At 50.0% G+C, this 17648-nt stretch overlaps 1 protein-coding gene and 1 long non-coding RNA gene across 5 annotated transcripts in view; one reads left to right on the forward strand and one right to left on the reverse strand.

Moving 5' to 3' along the window:
• The window catches only part of LOC148007175 (uncharacterized), a 60135-nt gene that overhangs the window by 10201 nt on the left and 32286 nt on the right, over nt 1–17648 (forward strand). Inside the window, exons 2-7 of one of the 3 annotated variants that reach the window (XR_015646242.1) lie at nt 4160–4249; nt 8181–8360; nt 10561–10634; nt 11207–11387; nt 14032–14969; nt 15697–16011. This is a non-coding gene — a long non-coding RNA (uncharacterized LOC148007175). Of the gene's footprint in view, nt 1–4159; nt 4250–8180; nt 8361–9783; nt 10293–10560; nt 10635–11206; nt 11388–14031; nt 14970–15696; nt 16012–17648 lie in introns of those variants that run through there. The other 2 variants (XR_015646243.1, XR_015646241.1) reach the window with 2 other exon arrangements.
• Nucleotides 1302–13442, reverse strand: Frmd1 (FERM domain containing 1). Of its 2 annotated transcripts, XR_015646237.1 has the most exons (11): nt 13145–13442; nt 11830–11920; nt 8916–8995; nt 8233–8309; nt 5924–6110; nt 4898–5053; nt 4325–4390; nt 4168–4236; nt 3349–3523; nt 2001–2296; nt 1302–1550 (listed from the first exon to the last, which is right to left on the reverse strand). XR_015646237.1 is itself a non-coding variant. In XM_087599608.1 (10 exons), exons 1-10 carry the CDS (start codon nt 13247–13249, stop codon nt 2175–2177), a joined length of 1128 nt encoding a protein of 375 aa, XP_087455734.1. In that variant the 5' UTR covers nt 13250–13442; the 3' UTR covers nt 1585–2174. The 2 variants fall into 2 exon arrangements, 1 of the variants encoding a protein (XP_087455734.1); XM_087599608.1 differs by lacking the exon at nt 1302–1550 and having other exon boundaries at nt 1585–2296.

Here is a 17648-nt window from a genome sequence, read left to right on the forward strand (position 1 = left end):
TGGTGTTACCAAAGACAATGGGTTTGACTGGCAAGATCTTTGAATTAGATTTTGAAAAATGCCACCTCGGGACAGTTAGTAGGTACTCTCAGGAAGGTGCAGCATGGTGGGCACAATGGGACAGGATCCCTGAGGCTGGTGCAGTGGGCCAGGGTCGTTGGGGCAGGTAAAACTGAGTAGGAACCCTGAGCCAGGAACAACAGGGCAGGGACCCTGGTTCAGTTACAACAGAGCAGGGATCCTGGGGGAGATGCAATGGGGCAGGAGTCCTGGGGTAGGGATCTTGTAGTAGTGGCCCTGTGGCATGTGCAACTGGCAGGGACCCTGGGGCAGGTGCACTGTGACGTGCACCCAAGCTGGAATGTTCAGACAGGTGTGTGTTTGCTTCATGCAGCTGCTGTCTGAAGTAGAGAACACTGGCAACTGCCCCAGAGGGGATTTTGGGAAGTCCTTCCAAGAATGCCTCAGCTCCTAACTGAGAAGCTATACATTCCACAGATGGGCCTTTATTGAGATGAGCAGATTCTAAGGGGGCTGCCTTAAATAAACAGCCAAAGAAATCAGAAATGAAGAACAAGCAATTGCACCAACCATGTCCAAGGTGTTTTTGCTCAGAAAATTAGGACTGGGAGAAACTGATTAAGTCAAATCACTTATCTATCTATCTACCTATCTATCTATCCATCAATCCATCCATCCATCCATCCATCCATCCATCCATCCATCCATTTCCCTGAGGGAAGTCAGCTTTTTTGTGTAAGAAGAAGGTCACAGCGGCGCTCCCTTGTGGTGACAATGAGGATGCAAGGAGTGAGATGGATTGTTTGTTTGTTTGTTTGTTTGTTTATTGCATGAGGTGGCATAGAATGCCACTTGTGGCCAGTCCCCATCTGCATCAGCTGTACCACAAACCCAGTCTCAGTGTGACACAGACGGGGCCTAACTGGAAAGTATGTCCTCTCTCTAAGGGACACTGTATGATAACATACTCTGGACTGCAGGTCAGTCAAGGCCTGTGTTTAGGAGACTTGTGGACAGATGAATGTCTGTGAGTCTGGACTTAGACTCTGTGGAGGGCTCAGGTCACCTGACTGTCCTGAAGCTTCCCACTGTGATTTATTTCCCTCCTACAGAGCCAGCCACCTGAGCAACTGCATTTCCTGGTTATCCCCTAATCCTCTTACACTGTGTAGAGTGTTCAATCTCAGGGAGGGCCTGGGAATCTGAGAGACACCACTGAGCCCCCTGGGCCTGGCTGACTTAACTTGAGGTTGATGTGAGCGTCCTCTTTTGCTCACCCACAAGACACCTCAAAAGTCAGCAGTGAGCTTGCTGAGAGGCCAGGAGCCTCCATATTGGCCCAAGAGCAACTGTCCTCTTTTACAGGTTCATCCACAAAGCCTGTAATTCTGATTGGTGCAACAGTCTGGAAGAATGGATGACATCGTCTCCCAAGGGCAAGTGCTGTGCTAGTGGATACTGAGGAGCTGCAGGGATCAGACCCCTCCCCATCCTTCTCCAGCCTCTCTTGTTCTTCCTTGTGATGGTTCCTGCAGATATGAAAGATCCAGGCAGTACATGACATGGGTTTGAATATAATCTCATTACACTTTATTCCAGAGTGGCTCCAGTAAGGGTTAGGAGTGGCTCGTGAATGCCAAGCTCTCCCCTACTCCTGCAGACCCATGAATGGTGCCTTCTCAGGGCCCATCTATCCTGAGCCCAGGGAGCAGCCAGAGGTCATACTCATGCGATTTCATACTCAGGTCAATCTGCCATCCTGTAGCCCATGAGTCTGGACTCAAGTTCAGTGCTCAAGGCCACTTGTTTTTTCCTGGACACGACTTTGAGAATGTGGACACACACAGTGTTAGTGACACATTGCATGCCCTTGACTGGCCTTCAGTGTAGCCCTGACTGACCCAGTTCCTGCCTGCACCCAGGGATTCAGATCAGCATTGGCCAGATCAGACTCTTTGCTACCTGGTCCTATAGCTCACCTCCACTGTAGTTCATGTGTCCTGGCTGCTGCAGCTGCTCCAGAAGCTACCAGATGTCTTCCCACAGAATTGTACAGTCCCTGTGGGCTCATCCACAGACATCTCACTCTCTCCCTGCTGGGAGTTAGGCTGGATGCCTGCTGTGTGGGAGCTGCCTTGCCTTGTGGAGCAGAGTCAGAAGCAGTGGAGGAGATGTTGTCTGCTGCTCTTATTGTCCTCAGTGCCCAGGGCATCCCTGTGGTCTGGGTCCAGGTCCAGCTCCAGGTCACTGATATAGGATTCCCTATAGCTCTTCTCTGTGTGGAAAACAACACAAGATCTGGTGTTGGAGGAATATGAAGTACCCCTGCATTCCTGGAGCAGTGTTGGTCAGAGTCCTGCCAACCTAGAGATACGCCAAGGCTAGGCACTTGGAGCAAAGCATCATCCTTGGAGAATGAGCTCTGCTTCCCATGAGAGTCCGTGATTGGACTTTGTCTTCAGCAGCCTCCTAGAATTTCCTTCTGATAGTTCTTTGGGCTGTGACACCTTTTGGAACCATCCTGAGCAGCCCTGGTGCCCAGGATAGGACCAGGTGAAAACAGAGTTCATCAGTTGCTGGCTTCTGAGGATACACAGTTTTTGCATTTGCACCCAGCATCCTTGATGACCTGCCTTATAACATGGGCACAGAGGTCCTACTTGCTCATGCATCACAGGTACACCTCTCTCTCTCTCTCTCTCTCTCTCTCTCTCTCTCTCTCTCTCTCCCTCCCTCCCTCCTCTCTCTCTCTCTCTCTCTCCCTCCCTCCCTCCTCTCTCTCTCTCTCTCTCTCTCTCTCTCTCTCTCTCACACACACACACACACACAGACATTCATGAACATACAAATAGCAGACACACACACATGCACATGCATGCACAGATTCTGCACACACTCCTGCCAGTGTCCTGTGGCTTCAGTGTGCAGCAAGTCAGGTCCTCTCTCAATGGAGATTTTTAAAAGTGGAGAGAAGAGTGGGTCTTTCGGCAGCACAAAGGCTATCATCCCCCTTCCAGGTTGCATCTCTGGTTCTTTGCATAGCTAAGGATGTAAGGAATCCTTACCCTGTAGAATCATAGGCATCTTGGAGTGAAGGAAAGATGGTTCCCACCTTTCATCCTAACCCCCATAGGGAGGAAGAGGAGCTGACCACCACCAGCCATGATGATTGGCAACAGAAGGTATGGCCCTGTATGCCCAGCACAGCACAGCCAGTCAATCACAGGAGTGGTTCCTCAAAGGTTGATATGCTACATCATCAGAGCCTAGAGAGGGTGTGTGTGGCCATCAGCTAGGTGCCCGGGCCCAGGTGGATCTAATACCCACTTTCTGCCTCCTCCAGCTGCTGCAGCCACTGCAGCACAGGCTTCAAGCTGAGGTGGAGCTGGTGGGTGGAACGAAGCAATTGCAGCAGGTAGCGAGAACGCCAGGCATGACCTGTGTAGAGCAGCAGCTTCTGTGTTGCCAACAGCCCTTCTGGCTGGATTTCCAGCTTCTTCCCCTGGATAGATGGGAAGGAAAATGTGGTTTTACAGTCCAGAAAACTGTCCCAGCTGCAGGAGAGGACTACCTTAATGTCAGCCATAAGCCCCAACTAGGCCCCTGGGCCACACTTCCAGTTTAGAGAACTGGTGTCCTCGTGGAAACAGGTCTGTGGTCAGTGTGAGTACCATCTGTCTGCAGCCTTAAGAAGGCAGAAGAAACCTGGGGCAGCCCTCGTATGTAGGACACCCACCCCCATGCCTGTGACTATAGACAAGTCTTGCATGCAGGGTTTACAGTGAACCCTCATCACTGTCTAGAGCCAGCTTGCTGTCCAACAATTCTCACTGTCATGGCTTTGGGAATAAGGAAGGGAGGCAGAGGCTAACAGGTGTATTTCTAAAGCACCGTGGGTTTTTTTTTTCCTTTTGTTGCTGAGTGGTACATTGGTGGCAGCCAGAGCTGTACATCTCTCAGAGAGCTCAATACCACTATGGCTGTGCCACCAGACATGGCTGTGATGACGGCCAGGAGTGGGAGATGCCTGGGGGTGTGGAGAAGCCACAGGGAGCTCTTGAACCCATCCTGAGGAAGAGTTGGTTGGGTCCAAAGTTCTTAGGACTCCTGAGCTTTATGGATGCCTTTCCCCCGTCAGACACCCACCAGAAATGTCACCTTCGAAATCCGTGACCAGGGAAAGTCGCAGAGCAGCTGTGGAGTGTAGTCTACCTCCTGAAAGACAGAGGTAACGTGGGATGTGGAAACTAGAGCATGGGGCTGGGTCGGCAGGAGATGGGAGAGAAAGAGGGAAAGTCCTTACCTGATAGATGGTCACTCCCTTCAGAGTGAGTCCCAGGAGAACAGTAGATTCATCCTCTTTCTTTTCCTAAAAGAACACAGGTAAGAAGTTTAGACTTTCGCCCAGAGCATGTGGAAGAAGGTCCATCTAACAGGCTAGAGCCTCCGCAAACCAAGAACTCTGTCTAAGCCCCTCTTGTTGACCTACATATGCCTGGGGCACATATGTATGTGGTATGCTCCTATAGATATCTGAGTTCTGTGAACCTCTTAGACCAAGTTCCAACCTCAGTGCCCTCTGTGGAAGGCTATCACCTAGGAACAGAGGCCATGTTGTGCTCAGGCATTGAATGTGGGACAGCCAGAGAGGCCAGTCATAACAGCCCAATCAATGTTAGCCCAAACCAGTTACAGCAGAGACTGAGGAAAGGTTTAACAGAACTCAGACACCAGAGAAACTCAGCACGCCGCCTCCAGGACAGCCACCAACATACCACATGCCAACCAGGCCCTAAGGATTGGAGTCTTAGTCACTTTGTCAGCCATGGCAGAGGTTGTCCTTGGTTCCTCCCACCCCCAACACCTCGGGGTCGACCTTGTACATCCTGAAGAAGTGGGCGGGAACATCCTCAAGTTGGCAAGCATCCCTGATGAAGCGTCGTATTGCCTCCTTTGCAGTGAGGCCCTGCTGTTCACGGTGCATGGCAGGCACATGCCTTAGGATATAATCAATTCCTCTCTTGTTGATAATCTGAGGATAGAGACACTAACTAGCTCAGACCCCACCCTGCCCCTTTCTCCGTGCCGACCTCCCTCCCCCTGACCTTTAGAGTCAGAACCAACTTCCTAGCTAGAGACAGACTCCCTAGCTAGAGTGAGTTAGGCTTTCCACCTTAGCCTTAGGCCCAAAAGTAGGGATGTGATGCTTCTATTTGGTTCCACTCCCCTCTCAGGTCACCTAGGTGTCCACAAGGGCCACAGAAGCAGCCCTCCTGAGAGGTCTGTGGAGCTCATTTCCCAACGAGGGGTTGTGTGGGTGTGGACTGAGGGAAGCTTTGAGAAAGCCTGCCTGGCCTCCAGCCTGGCACCAGAGATAGCTCTGCAAAGCAGATGTGTGAGGCCTAAGGCACAGAGGACAGTAAGTAGTATGGGTTGGGGGTCAGTTAGGAATAGTGTGGTTGGAGCCCCTGGAATCATTGGCTTCGCATGGCAATCAATCTGGGATTCTGCAAGGAGAATTAGCTGTCGCTCACCATCTTTCTTTCCTGGATACAGGTGAGGAAACAGGCACACAGAGCCTGAGCTACCTGGGTTTGTTTGTATTTACAGAGGATAGGTGGGTAACACTCTAAAGCTGGGCAGGCCAAGGTACTCAGAGAGATGTCAAGATATCTGGCTTCTCCAGGAGCCAAAGGCATGCCCTACTCTGGCCATAGCTCTTACACAGCACTGCCAGCCTTTTCAGTATTGGTGTTGGGGGTTGGTGAGCAACCTCGGGCTTGAGTCCTTCTGTCTCCATGCCCTCGTCCCTCCCTAGCTCCTCATCCTCCCCTCATTCATGGATTCCAGAGTTTGCTCTTGGTGAGCAGACATCAGACACCCCAGCCCCCCAGAGCCTTACCCACTGTGGGAAATAGGCGTGTGGCTCGAAGTACCTGCCCACATGGACTGACTCCTGTTGGTTGCCCAGGTCAGCCTGTAACCCATAGGCAGCCAGCAGAAAGTAGGCCTCCTCTCTGCGCATGCACCTGGACCTCAGTACCTGTTCCTTCAGGTGGCAGTAGTACAGGTGTAGGGCTGTCTTGTCACTAGAAGGCAGCAGGGCAGAGGGTCAGGAAAAGTGACTCCCCCGTGGCAGCTAACATGGCACCCTCCTTCTACCTAGGTCTGGCTTCCTGGTCCACAGGCCTCTGAGCACTCTTGGTGGCTACTCCCTACTCTGTTCATACACATGGCATCTCTTGTTACAGAGTCCTTAGTGATGAAGTCCAGGGGCTGTAAGCAACACAAGGGCTGTGCTTGTGGGTATAGCCCTCTAGCAGCTGAGATCCCAGGAACAAGTGGTTTCACTGGAGAGAGCTCCTTAATAAGGAAACTTGGAACTCTTAGGAACAGGGCCAAAGCCATGCCACGGACTTGCCTCCCAGTCTACTATCCAATGTCATCAGCTAGCCAGCCAAAAGCAGTGCATCCCTCCTGACAACCTCTCCCAGATCTTTTAATATAGTCACCTGGCTGGCCACTGGTACAGGGAGCCATGTCCATCAGCCTCCATCTGGTTGTCCCTGCTGATATGTCTCTAGAATTTTCCACATAACTACACATCCTCACTCTCCAGAAACTTCTTCACTTATTCCCAGAAGTCCTCATTCTCTAGAGCCTTCTATAGTCACATATGTCTGACTCCAAAACCATCCATACTCTCATCCAAATTTTCTGGGCATCAGCAGAAAAAGACTGGCACTTGCCAAAGGACATCCTAAGGACACTAATGCCCCCACTGACACCTCCTCGGAGCTATTTTTGGAGAGCATTCAGTTCTTCTTTAATAGTTCCTTAAGAGCTCACTGTGTGTTAGGATCCGAAGCGGCATACCAATGGCAGCAGATCAACCTCTTGGAGAGCATCCGACCTATTCTCTCTTCAACCTTCCCAGGGCCCTCCCTACCCAAACATACTTAATGATTTAACACACCCAGAAGGAAAAGCTGGAAAGAACCCAGATGTCCTTCAACAGAGGAATGAATACAGAAACTGTGGTACATTTACACAATGGAGTACCACTCAGCTATTAAAAACAATGACTTCATGAAATTCTTAGGCAAATGGATGGCACTAGAAAATATCCTGAGTGAGGTAACCTAGTCACAAAAGAGCACACATGGTATGAATTCATTGATAAATAGATACTAGCCCACAAGCTCAGAATAACCAATATATAATTTACAGACCACACGAAGCTCAAGAAGAAGGAAGACCAAAATGTGGATGCTTCAGTCCTTCTTAGAAAAGAGAACAAAATACTCACAGGAGGAAATCTGGAGACAAAGAGTGGAGCAGAGACTGAAGGAAAGGCCACCCTGAGACTGGTACACCTAGGGATCCATCTCATATGCAGCCATCAAACCCAGTCACTATTGGGGATGCCAAGAAGTGCATGTGACAGGAGCCTGATATAGCTGTCTCTTGAGAGACTCTGCTAGAGTCTGGCAAATACAGAGGTGGATGCTTGCAGCCAACCATTGGACTGAGATCATGGTTCCCAGTGGAGGAGTTAGAGAAAGGACTGAAGGAACTGAAGGAGTTTGCAACCCCATAGGAAGAACAACAATATCAACCAACCAGAACCCCCAGAGCTCCCACGGACCAAACCACCAACCAAAGAGTACCCATGGCTCCAGCTGCATATGTAGCAAAGGATGGCCTTATCAGATATCAATGGGAGGGGGGCCCTTGGTCCTGTGAAGGCTCAATGCCTTAGTATAAGGGAATGCCAGGGCAGGGAGGTGGGAGGGAGTGGGTGCATGGGTGGGTGGGTGGGGAAGCACACTTATAGAAGCAGGAGGGGGAGGGAATGGGATAGGGGATTTCTGGAGGGGAAGCCGGGAAAGGAGATAACGTTTGAAATGCAAATAAAGAAATTGTCTAATAAGAAAGAAGAGAGAGGGGGGGGAAGAAAAAGGAAGGAAGGAAGGAAGGAAGAGAGAGAGAGAGAAAGAAAGAAAGAAAGAAAGAAAGAAAGAAAGAAAGAAAGAAAGAAAGAAAGAAAGAAAGAAAGAAAGGAGTTCAACTCCGAGGATCACCTACAGCCAGCAGATGGAGTTGCCTGCCTGGGTTTGAAAAGATAACATGCTTACACTAGGACCTTTCTTTTTCAGAGCACCCTGGAAGTTATTTCACCCTCACTGTCTTTGACATCAGTGTAGTTACCGTATTGCCTTCCCGTTTTCCACGTAGAACTGCACTCTGAAGAAGGCGATAAAGGGTGCCCTGGGTCTTTTATCCCCCTGCCAGGTAGAAGAGGAAAGAAAGAGGCAGGAGCTTGGAGACGAGCCCAGGTGAGGCATGTACAGCTGGGCAGCTGCTGCAGGGCTGCCTGGGGGACATCCCACACTCAGGTCTCAACAATTGTGACCGTTAATTGTATCCTTTTATCTTGTTTTTCTTTAAAGGGCAAAAACCCAAATGGGATGTTGTCAATTTTAAAACATCAAATTTTGAAAGTATCAAGTAGAGGAAATGGGGGTGGTAACCCACCTACCCTCACTCTTAGGTCTTGGGGGCACTGTGAGTATGACAGAAGACAACTTGTCATACAGATGACCAGTGAGGACGGGTGAACCTGATCCACAACCTGCTGGTCTCAAAGCCAAGGGAACGCTTCTGGTGGTGATAGGCATGACTGTCAGGTTCTTCCCCACCACCACCCACACTTACTTTGTGTGTGTCTGTCTTCCAGTCGTCCCCCCCCGACCCACACTTACTTTGTGTGTGTCTGTCTTCCAGTCCCCCCTGACCCACACTTACTTTGTGTGTGTCTGTCTTCCAGTCCCCCTTGACCCACACTTACTTTGTGTGTGTCTGTCTTCCAGTCCCCCCTGACCCACACTTACTTTGTGTGTGTCTGTCTTCCAGTCCTTCGAGAAGTACTTGCTGAGCTTTTGCTTCAAGTCCACAAACACATACTCATTTTCTAGAAAAGGGAGACACCCAGGTCAGAGAAGACATTCCCATTGTTCCAAGAGCTGGGCCAGAGGAAGTCCATCTGATGGATTAGCTAGTGTGGCACAGCTGTCTCCACAGAGGTTGAGCACTCAGACAAGCTCTCTCACACACACACACACACACACACACACACACACACACACTAACACACACACATACACACACATACACACAGACACACACACATACACTACACACACGCACATACACACATATACACATGCACACACACATACATTCACACACACATACACACACTCACATACACACACTCACACACACATACACACACATACACTCACCCACACACATATACACATGCACACATATACATTCACACACACATACACACACTCACATACACACACACTCACACACACATACACACACATACACTCACCCACACACATATACACACAGACACACACATACACTCACACACACACGCACACACAAGCACACATGCACACACACACATACACACACACATACACTCACACACACGCACATATACACATACACACACAGAGACATACACTCACACACATACACTCACACACACATACACACAGACACACACATACACTCACACACACGCACATACACACACATACACACACACATACACTCACACACACACACACACATACACACAGACACACACACATACACTCACACAGACACTCATACACACGCACATACACACACACATATACACACGCACACACACATATACACATGCACACACACACATACACTCACACACACATATACACATACACTCACACACACTCACACACGCACATACACACTCACACACACACATACACTCACACGCACACACACACATACACTCACACACATACACTCACACACACTGCAGGTAAGACTTGGTCATCTCAGACTGTTGCCATGGCAATCATCTTCCCAGGGTAGACCCACCACACGCTGCTTTTCACTGTAGGGATAGCATGCTGACAGTGTCTGCAGACCTAACCTGCAGGCTTGAGCCCTGGACGCCTGTAATCTGTCACCAAACTGACCACTCTCCGTGACACACTCCACTCTTGAGGGCCACCTGGGTAGGTGTACCTTGGCACAGAGCAAAGGCCTACTGACTGGGTAAAGTGTCCAGGTCTCTTGCATTCTCCTCAGTCTCTATACCTAGAATGAAGGGAAGCCCAGCTGAAGACCACTTCCAAGGAGATGGAGACCCAGACATAAGACTGACCTCAGAAGTTCTGAGTGCTACAAACCAGGTCCAGGTAGAACACACCAGCTCTCCAACTTTCTCCTGCTTACTCTGTCTCAACTCCTCAGAATTGGAGGGCAAGCTCACACCTTGCTTGTGTGTGTGCGTGCGTGTGTGCGTGCGTGCGTGTGTGCGTGCCTCTGTGTGTGTGTGTGTGTGTGTGTGTGTGTGTGTGTGTGTGTGTGTTTCAAGGCAGGATTTCACACCTCAGGGTGGTTTGCAGCTATCCATGAATCCCAGGACTCCCCCAATCTCATGGCCCTTCTACTTCATCCTCACAGGTGCTGGGGTCACATGCCTGCACCACCAGATCTGTCACCCTCCGTTGCTGGGCACTCAAATTGATCTCTGAAAGGTGAAACTATAGACCATTAAATAATTAAAGCAGGGACCCCAAGGTCATGCTAAGAGTCCAGGTCTCCATAGGAAGGGCTCTGGGCACACATCAATACAGAGCTCAGTTGGATGGACTAGCATGCTAGCCTCAGCTGGCAGCCTTCTGCTCTCTTCTGGTCCCCAAGTGAGCTCTAAACGTGTCACCCTTGCTCAGAGAATTCTCAATTCAGTGTGGAAGATGGGAACCCTGGTCTCATTCCTTGCTTGTACCCTGACCATTTGTTCCCTGAGTTGTGAAGACCTCTCTCTGGTGTGGAGGGAGATGTGTGGTAAAGCTGGTGGGTAGGAATTGAACCCTTCCCACGAGGAGTGTCCCCACACTGGGAGATGACACAGTCTGAGCAAACATTTACTCCCTGCTACAGCAAGGCCCACTTTGTGCTACCTGGCTTTCTCAGCTGGTACCCATCTGGGGCCATGCCACCTTAGACCCCTCTGCCTTTCAGGCTCTTAAAGGCCTCTCAACTAGGGTAGATCTGGCCTTGCTACCAGTGGCCTCCTGTGACTACTCCCTGATTATCCATTTCCTAGGTGTGGCTGCCCAGATGTCAAAGTCCTAATGGGTGGACAGCTCCTCCTTGTATGGATGTTGAGCCTCAACTAAGAAGACAAAGGTCACAGAGCACATGACTTTGGTCTTGCAGATTAGACACCAGTTACTTGAGCTGGGCACCACATGATCCCAGAAGACTAATTCACCCATGGCTTTAAAGTGAGTGCACCCATGTTTTAATGTGTGGACTTGCACTATGCAAGTACGGATGTGTGTCTGAACGTGTACGGTGAAGGCACAAAATGAGCATGTAAGGGAGTACATGGTTTAACTCTATGTATATGAGAATATATGTCATGTGGTATATCTACAATGAATGGTGGGTGTTTGTGTTATTTTGTGTGGTCTATATTTATGTGCACATATGTGTGGTGTGTGATTGTGTATATGCATGTATGTGCCCATGTACTCTGTAACACGTGTGAGTAGTATGATCATTTGGGGTGCATGTGTATAAGTGTGTGTGCACAGATGGCCAGTTGCCTGTTAGCCTTACTGGTTCAACTGTGGGCAGGATCTGTGACAAGATACATCTAAATTCCAAGCACCCAAGTTCCTTGCCCTAGGGAAGTCTAGGTTGGAAATGTCAAGCGATGCTTACCTCTGAGCACACTGAGGCCAAACAAATGAGCTTCTCTGATGTGTGCCATATCACACACCTGCTGGAAGAGGTCTTGTCCTGTGGCTGCGACCTGGAATAGAGGAAAGAAAGGCTTTAACCATATGCAGAACTTCCTCATAAGACCTGTGGACGAGCAGAGACATTAGGTCAGGAAGGGAGCAGTGTTACCTGGTCAGGCGGGGCCAGAGCCTAGGACCAGGACCTAGGCAATCAATTTGTTTCCAAAGCACAAATGTACACATTGCTCCCCAAAAAGAACATCCTTGGGAGTGGAGAGGATGTGTTCCAACCCAGAGAGAAGATGCCCTCTTTCTTTAGGTACTCCCTGTGGCCAAGGGAATTTCACTACACAGCTGAATTTGATTTTGTAAAAAATTTTTATTGAAAGGATCTGTAGAGGCCTGAGTTGTGGGGGAAAGGGCAGCAGCTAGCAGGTGTCCACCTTGGTAATCCATGGTCACCTTCTGGGGTGTCAGTATACCCCTCAGTATTTGCTCAGTGCTGCCACCAGATGTTAGAGGGAACCCCACAACATTAGTGACCTCAGCATAGCATTTGCTGGCTTCCAGGTAGAGACGAGGGGTCCTTACTACAGCTAGCAAGCCCCTGTCACAGGGATGGCCTGAATCACACAGGGTGACCCAAAGTTAAGAGTGAAGGTAAGGCAGGAATGTGTGGCCTGGGAAAGGGTGTGCCCCATGACAGTTGCATCCTTGATGACAGGACAGTGAGGAAGATGACAGAGAGTGAAGACCAAGAAGATAGAAACTAGAGATCTGTCAGAGTCCAGTTTGTGGCAGGAGCAAAGGGCAAAAGGATGAAAGAAGTCCTCTAGCGAAGCCAAGTTCTGTCATCTACAGTCAATTTCTGGATAATGGGGACACAGTGTACTTTTCCTAGAGATCACGCAGGTCCCACATAGCAAACCTAGCCCATGTTCTCTAACTCATATACAGGCCTTCTTCTTTTTAGAGATCATATAGGTCCCATGTAGCAAATTCAGCCCATAGAAGTTCCAGACACCACAAGGGACAGGGAAGCCCATGACTGAGGGGGAACTAAGCAATCCAGGACCCTGTGGTGACTAGGGAAGCCAAGATGCTAGATTCCAGGTGACTGGTAAGGTTGGTGCTTACTATGCCACATGAAGCACTTTGTAGAAAAGTGGAGGCCCCATGTCCCCCTGGAACTGGATTCCCCTCCTACATGCAATTCCTGCTGTCACCTTTTCCTGCCTTCCCCATGTGTCCTCCCTGTCCCTCTGATTGCGAACCCTGGCTGTCACCCTACCTACCTGCACTGACAGCCGCAGTTGTTCCCAGGAAGGGAGTAGTACCAGGATGTCTCTAAGCTCCGAGTTCATCTCCGGGTCCCAGCTGTTGTTTCTGTTGAACACCATACAAGGGCTCTCCCAAAGGCAAGCTTTGTCTACTGCCTCCTGCAGAAGACAGCGAATCAAGACTAGAAAGTCCAGAGTCTCTCACTCAGGTGACATCACTATGCTAATTCTCTGATATCCTTTCTATTTATTGGTGCAGGGGAGGAGCTCCCATAGGCAGCTACACTGTCTATGTTGGCCCTGTCCAGAGAGTGGCTGGGAAAGACCAGGAACTCAGTAACTGAGAAAAGAGCAAGGGTCGGGGCCATAGTGCAAGGTGTGTGAAGACTACTAGAATGCAGGCAAGTGATGCCACCACTCTCAGGCAGGATGCAGGCCAGGACACTGTGTGCCTTGACAGCAGGGGATGGGGCCCTAACTCCCTTGAAATGCTCCTTCAGCTCCTCAGAGGGTGGAGGGGCCCCACAGAGGCCAGGAAATGGGCCATGCAACTCAGAAGTGACAGCTGTGTTACTAACTGAGATTCTGAGTGTCATCTCTCACTAGCCAGGATGAACAGACACCTGGAAGTCCTAAGGATCAGCATAGAGCAGGGAGCAGGTCTTGAAAGCCACTGGTCTCACAACATTTTCACTCAGAGGTTTTCCTGTCCTCCTTGGGACAGCATTGAAGAAGCCCTGGTTCAGAATCCAAGAGCAATTGTCTGATACACAGCAGGCTCTGAATGGGCAAGGGCCAGTTCTGGGAACGTGAAGTCCAGCTGGGAGAGGCTGGCACAGTTAGGGGGTCACTCAGACACCACCTCCTGGGTCAAACTGATGTCTTGCTTTGTGCTATACCAGGTCATGCAGATTTCCTGGGTGCTTGTGGCCAGCCCTCTTCCTCATCAGGTAGAATCACTGTCCATCACGAAAGATAATTGAAAACATCCACAGGACACAGATCTAAGGGATCTATACCAGGATTCCATGGTGTTCCCAGAACTTGTTCCTGGTCTGAAAAGAGTCACCCCAAAAAGGCAGTGGACAGCTTCAGCGTGGCAGCGGGTACAGACATCTATTCTTCCAGCTGTGTCTTCAGCCAGGAGAAGAGCATTGGCAGCACCTCTACACTGTACAGCATCAGAAGTCATCCTGGGGCCAGCGCTGGAAGCTGCTCAGTGCTCAGGGACCCTGTGCCTGATGCCTTACAGATAACACTTGGCACAGGCACCTCCAGACTCAGGTTCTTTTGCTTTCTTTGCCTCTCTCTCTCTCTCTCTCTCTCTCTCTCTCTCTCCCCCCCCTCCCCCTTTCCCTCTCTCCCTCCCCTTCCTTCATTCTTTCCTTCTATTTTTTTTTATTTTTTTAATGTATGTGAGTACACTGAAGCTGTCTTCAGACACACCAGAAGAGGGCATCAGGTCCCATTACAAATGGTTGCCGGGAATTGACCTGAGGACCTCTGGAGGAACAGACAGTGCTCTTAACTGCTGAGTCATCTCTCCAGCCCCCAGGGTCACGTCCTTACTGATAGATGTGACAGATTTTCTAAAACTGGAAGGCTCTTATAGCTCAGAACCCTGGACTCACAGGCTACCCAGTGTCAAGGGCCATGACTCATTCACAAAGAATACACCAGTTCCCGAAAATGCCTCATATCACCCAGCCAGGCAGCTCCATGTCCCATGGCTACTTGGACACTCTGAAGTCACCCTGAAGTCAGTGGCTGTGGTCCTCTGGCTCCTCAAAGCCAGCAGCTCCACGTCTTTTGAGAAGACAGAAATGTGGCTAAGCCCCGGGTGAGTACCAGTCCACAGCATCACCTCTTAGTCTCCACGGAGATTTGGATCCATGCCCCAGAACACTAAGACCTAGGGATGCTGATACCCATTAGATGAAATCATAGCTTGCCTGTGATGTACCTGCTTCTGTGAACTCCCCTCTGGGTGGCTGTTAGATCAAATGCAGAGTACGTGCTGTGATCATACATGTCTCGCTGCACAGTTGAGGGAACAGTGATGCACAGACATGTATGTTCCACCCCAATATTTTTCTCCAAATATTTTCCATGTATATCTGTTTACATGTGTGGGATGTGTATATTGGGGTGGAACATACGTGTCCATGCATTTGCATGTATGTGGAAGGTAACATTGAATGTCTTCCATCACTCTCTGCCACATTGTGAGACAAGGCCTCTTCACCGAACCCAGACGTCCCAGGTCTAGGTAGAATGGCTAACCAATAAGCTCCAGAAATGCTCCCATCCCTGTCCCCAAACCCAGTGCTGGGACAGCAGGCACACGTTGCACCAAGCTTTTTACATAAGTTCCGGGGCATTAAACTCAAGTCCTGTTTGAGTATCAAGCACTTTCCTGACTCACCCACTTCCTCAGCTCCAAATATTTTTTTAACGGATATTTGTTTGGTCGAATCTGTCATTGTAATGCCTGTAAGTGTGGATGCCAGCCCCATGTGGCTGATCAAGGTGGAGGGACCCGCATGACTGAGGCTGTGACTTCACAGGGTAGGAGACAGGAGACAGCACAAGGAAGAAGTGAGGCCGTGTACTCAGGGTCTCCCAGAACCCTGGCTCCCTTCGGCCTAGTCCTTCCTCCTCCTGGACACTTGATTTCCATCTCCTACCAAGATGAACCTGCTGAGAATGTTCCAGAACTAAAGCTTTGGAGATACACATCAAAAGGAGGCAGTCTTCAAAGCCACGACAGGAGGAACCTTCAAGAATAAAGAAGTATGGAGTGAGTGCCTGACAAGGTGAAAACTGTGGTGCTAAAAGCAAGACACCCCCTGCTGACTTTTCCCGGGAGATGTCCAGGCAAGGTGAGGTCCCTGGAGCAGGGTGGGTGTGGGCTGAGGTGGGTAGGTTCAGTCTGCTGCGGGCACAAGTCACCTGACAGGTGGTGGTACAACTCTTAAAGTTACTAAGATTTGTTAAACTGTTGGTCTCGAAGGAAAGCAAGTTTACATCGTGCAAATTATACTTCATAAAGTGATTGAAACGCAAGATAAGCTGTGAAATAGGAAAATAACATAGGCTGACCCAGTCTGTGCCTTTGTGCCTCTATGCACATGTGTATATATATGTGAAAGCCCTGAGCGTGCACTAATTGGAAATGTATGTGCATACACACTAGTCCTCTGGACTCTTGGTGGGAGGGCTGCAGGGCTCAGGTCAATTCGCCCAGTACAAAAAGTGGCTCCCATGAGGACGTACGAATACTCATCCAAGGGGAGAGCATCCACAGGGGTCATTCTGTGCCAGTGCCATAGTGCACGTGTCTACCTCCCTCTCTCCTCTTGCTTGTAGTCTCATACCACAAGGCCAGGGCAGAGGAAGTTTCCTCAAGCTCAAGCCGGCCATCTCCCTCTGGCATGGGCTAACCTCTTCCTAAATGCCTTTGGTAGCTGGTGCTGGATGGAGATATGGACTGGGTTTGGGATGGCTCATGGGGTCTGTGGGAAAGGAGTAGAGACTAAGCTGACTTGCGTTGAGGACATAGTACAGGGTGCTGTGCAGGTCTCTGGAGATCCACTCCGCTGCCTCTATGATCACTCCCCTAGAGAGTACACCCTTGGGCCATCTAGCAGAGGAGTGGAGGTGTTTGAAGCAGGAAACGTTCATGTCCTATTCAGGAGTACCATGCAGTCCCCCAGATACTCTTGACCTGACCACCAAAGCACAGGTACAGCCAGCCAGCTTAGGGGGACGAGTGTCCGCAACAGGCTCTCAGTGCCCAATGCACTCCAATAGTCCCAACAATCCTTCAAGTGATGGAGCAGGACCTGTGTGGGGGAAAGTCCAGGCTCAGAGCTGGGTCAGGGACGGTCAGCTTTACTCTGCTGCTGGGCTTAGATTGCTTGAACCCTGGAGCCTGCAATGCAACCTCCTGTCATTATTGACAGCTCTCCTGCTTTGGACACAGACGACCCTGGGATGCAGCAGGTCAGTTCTGTGCACTGCTCCCCAGTGTGGTTCATCACTTGTAAAGAAGCCAGAGTTGGGGGAGGAATGCAGAGCAGGGAGCACGGAGAAGCTCATGCCTGCTTGGCACCAGTTGTGTCCTTGAGTGCCCTTCTCAGCTCTGGACTTTACTCTGTCAACCCGGAGGGCAGATTCTTAGCGTTCTCTTCATCTTGCTATGGGTGTGACCATTCCTGGCCTTGAGCCTCAGCCGCTGTGCTCCCCAAGCAGAAGAGATAGCACACCGTGAGCTAGCTGCTCTTGTGGCTCCCTGCCTCTGATGACCAGAGGGTAGAGGTACAGGAGCTTGCCGATAGACAGACCCCTGAGTGACCCCCCATTAGCCTCCTACAACTCTGTCAAACCTCAGTTTCCAGACACCATTTATTTTGAGATAATGTGACCATTGGCCATACTTTCAAATACATGCGCTACCTATACAGACATCTATCTACCTGTCCACCATGTCCCCTTAGATAAGGCTTCTTGCTATTCT

The sequence above is a fragment of the Rattus norvegicus genome, chromosome 1, assembly GCF_021556685.1.
Source record: "Rattus norvegicus strain SHRSP/BbbUtx chromosome 1, alternate assembly SHRSP_T2T, whole genome shotgun sequence".
NCBI classification, from domain to species: Eukaryota; Metazoa; Chordata; class Mammalia; order Rodentia; family Muridae; genus Rattus; species Rattus norvegicus.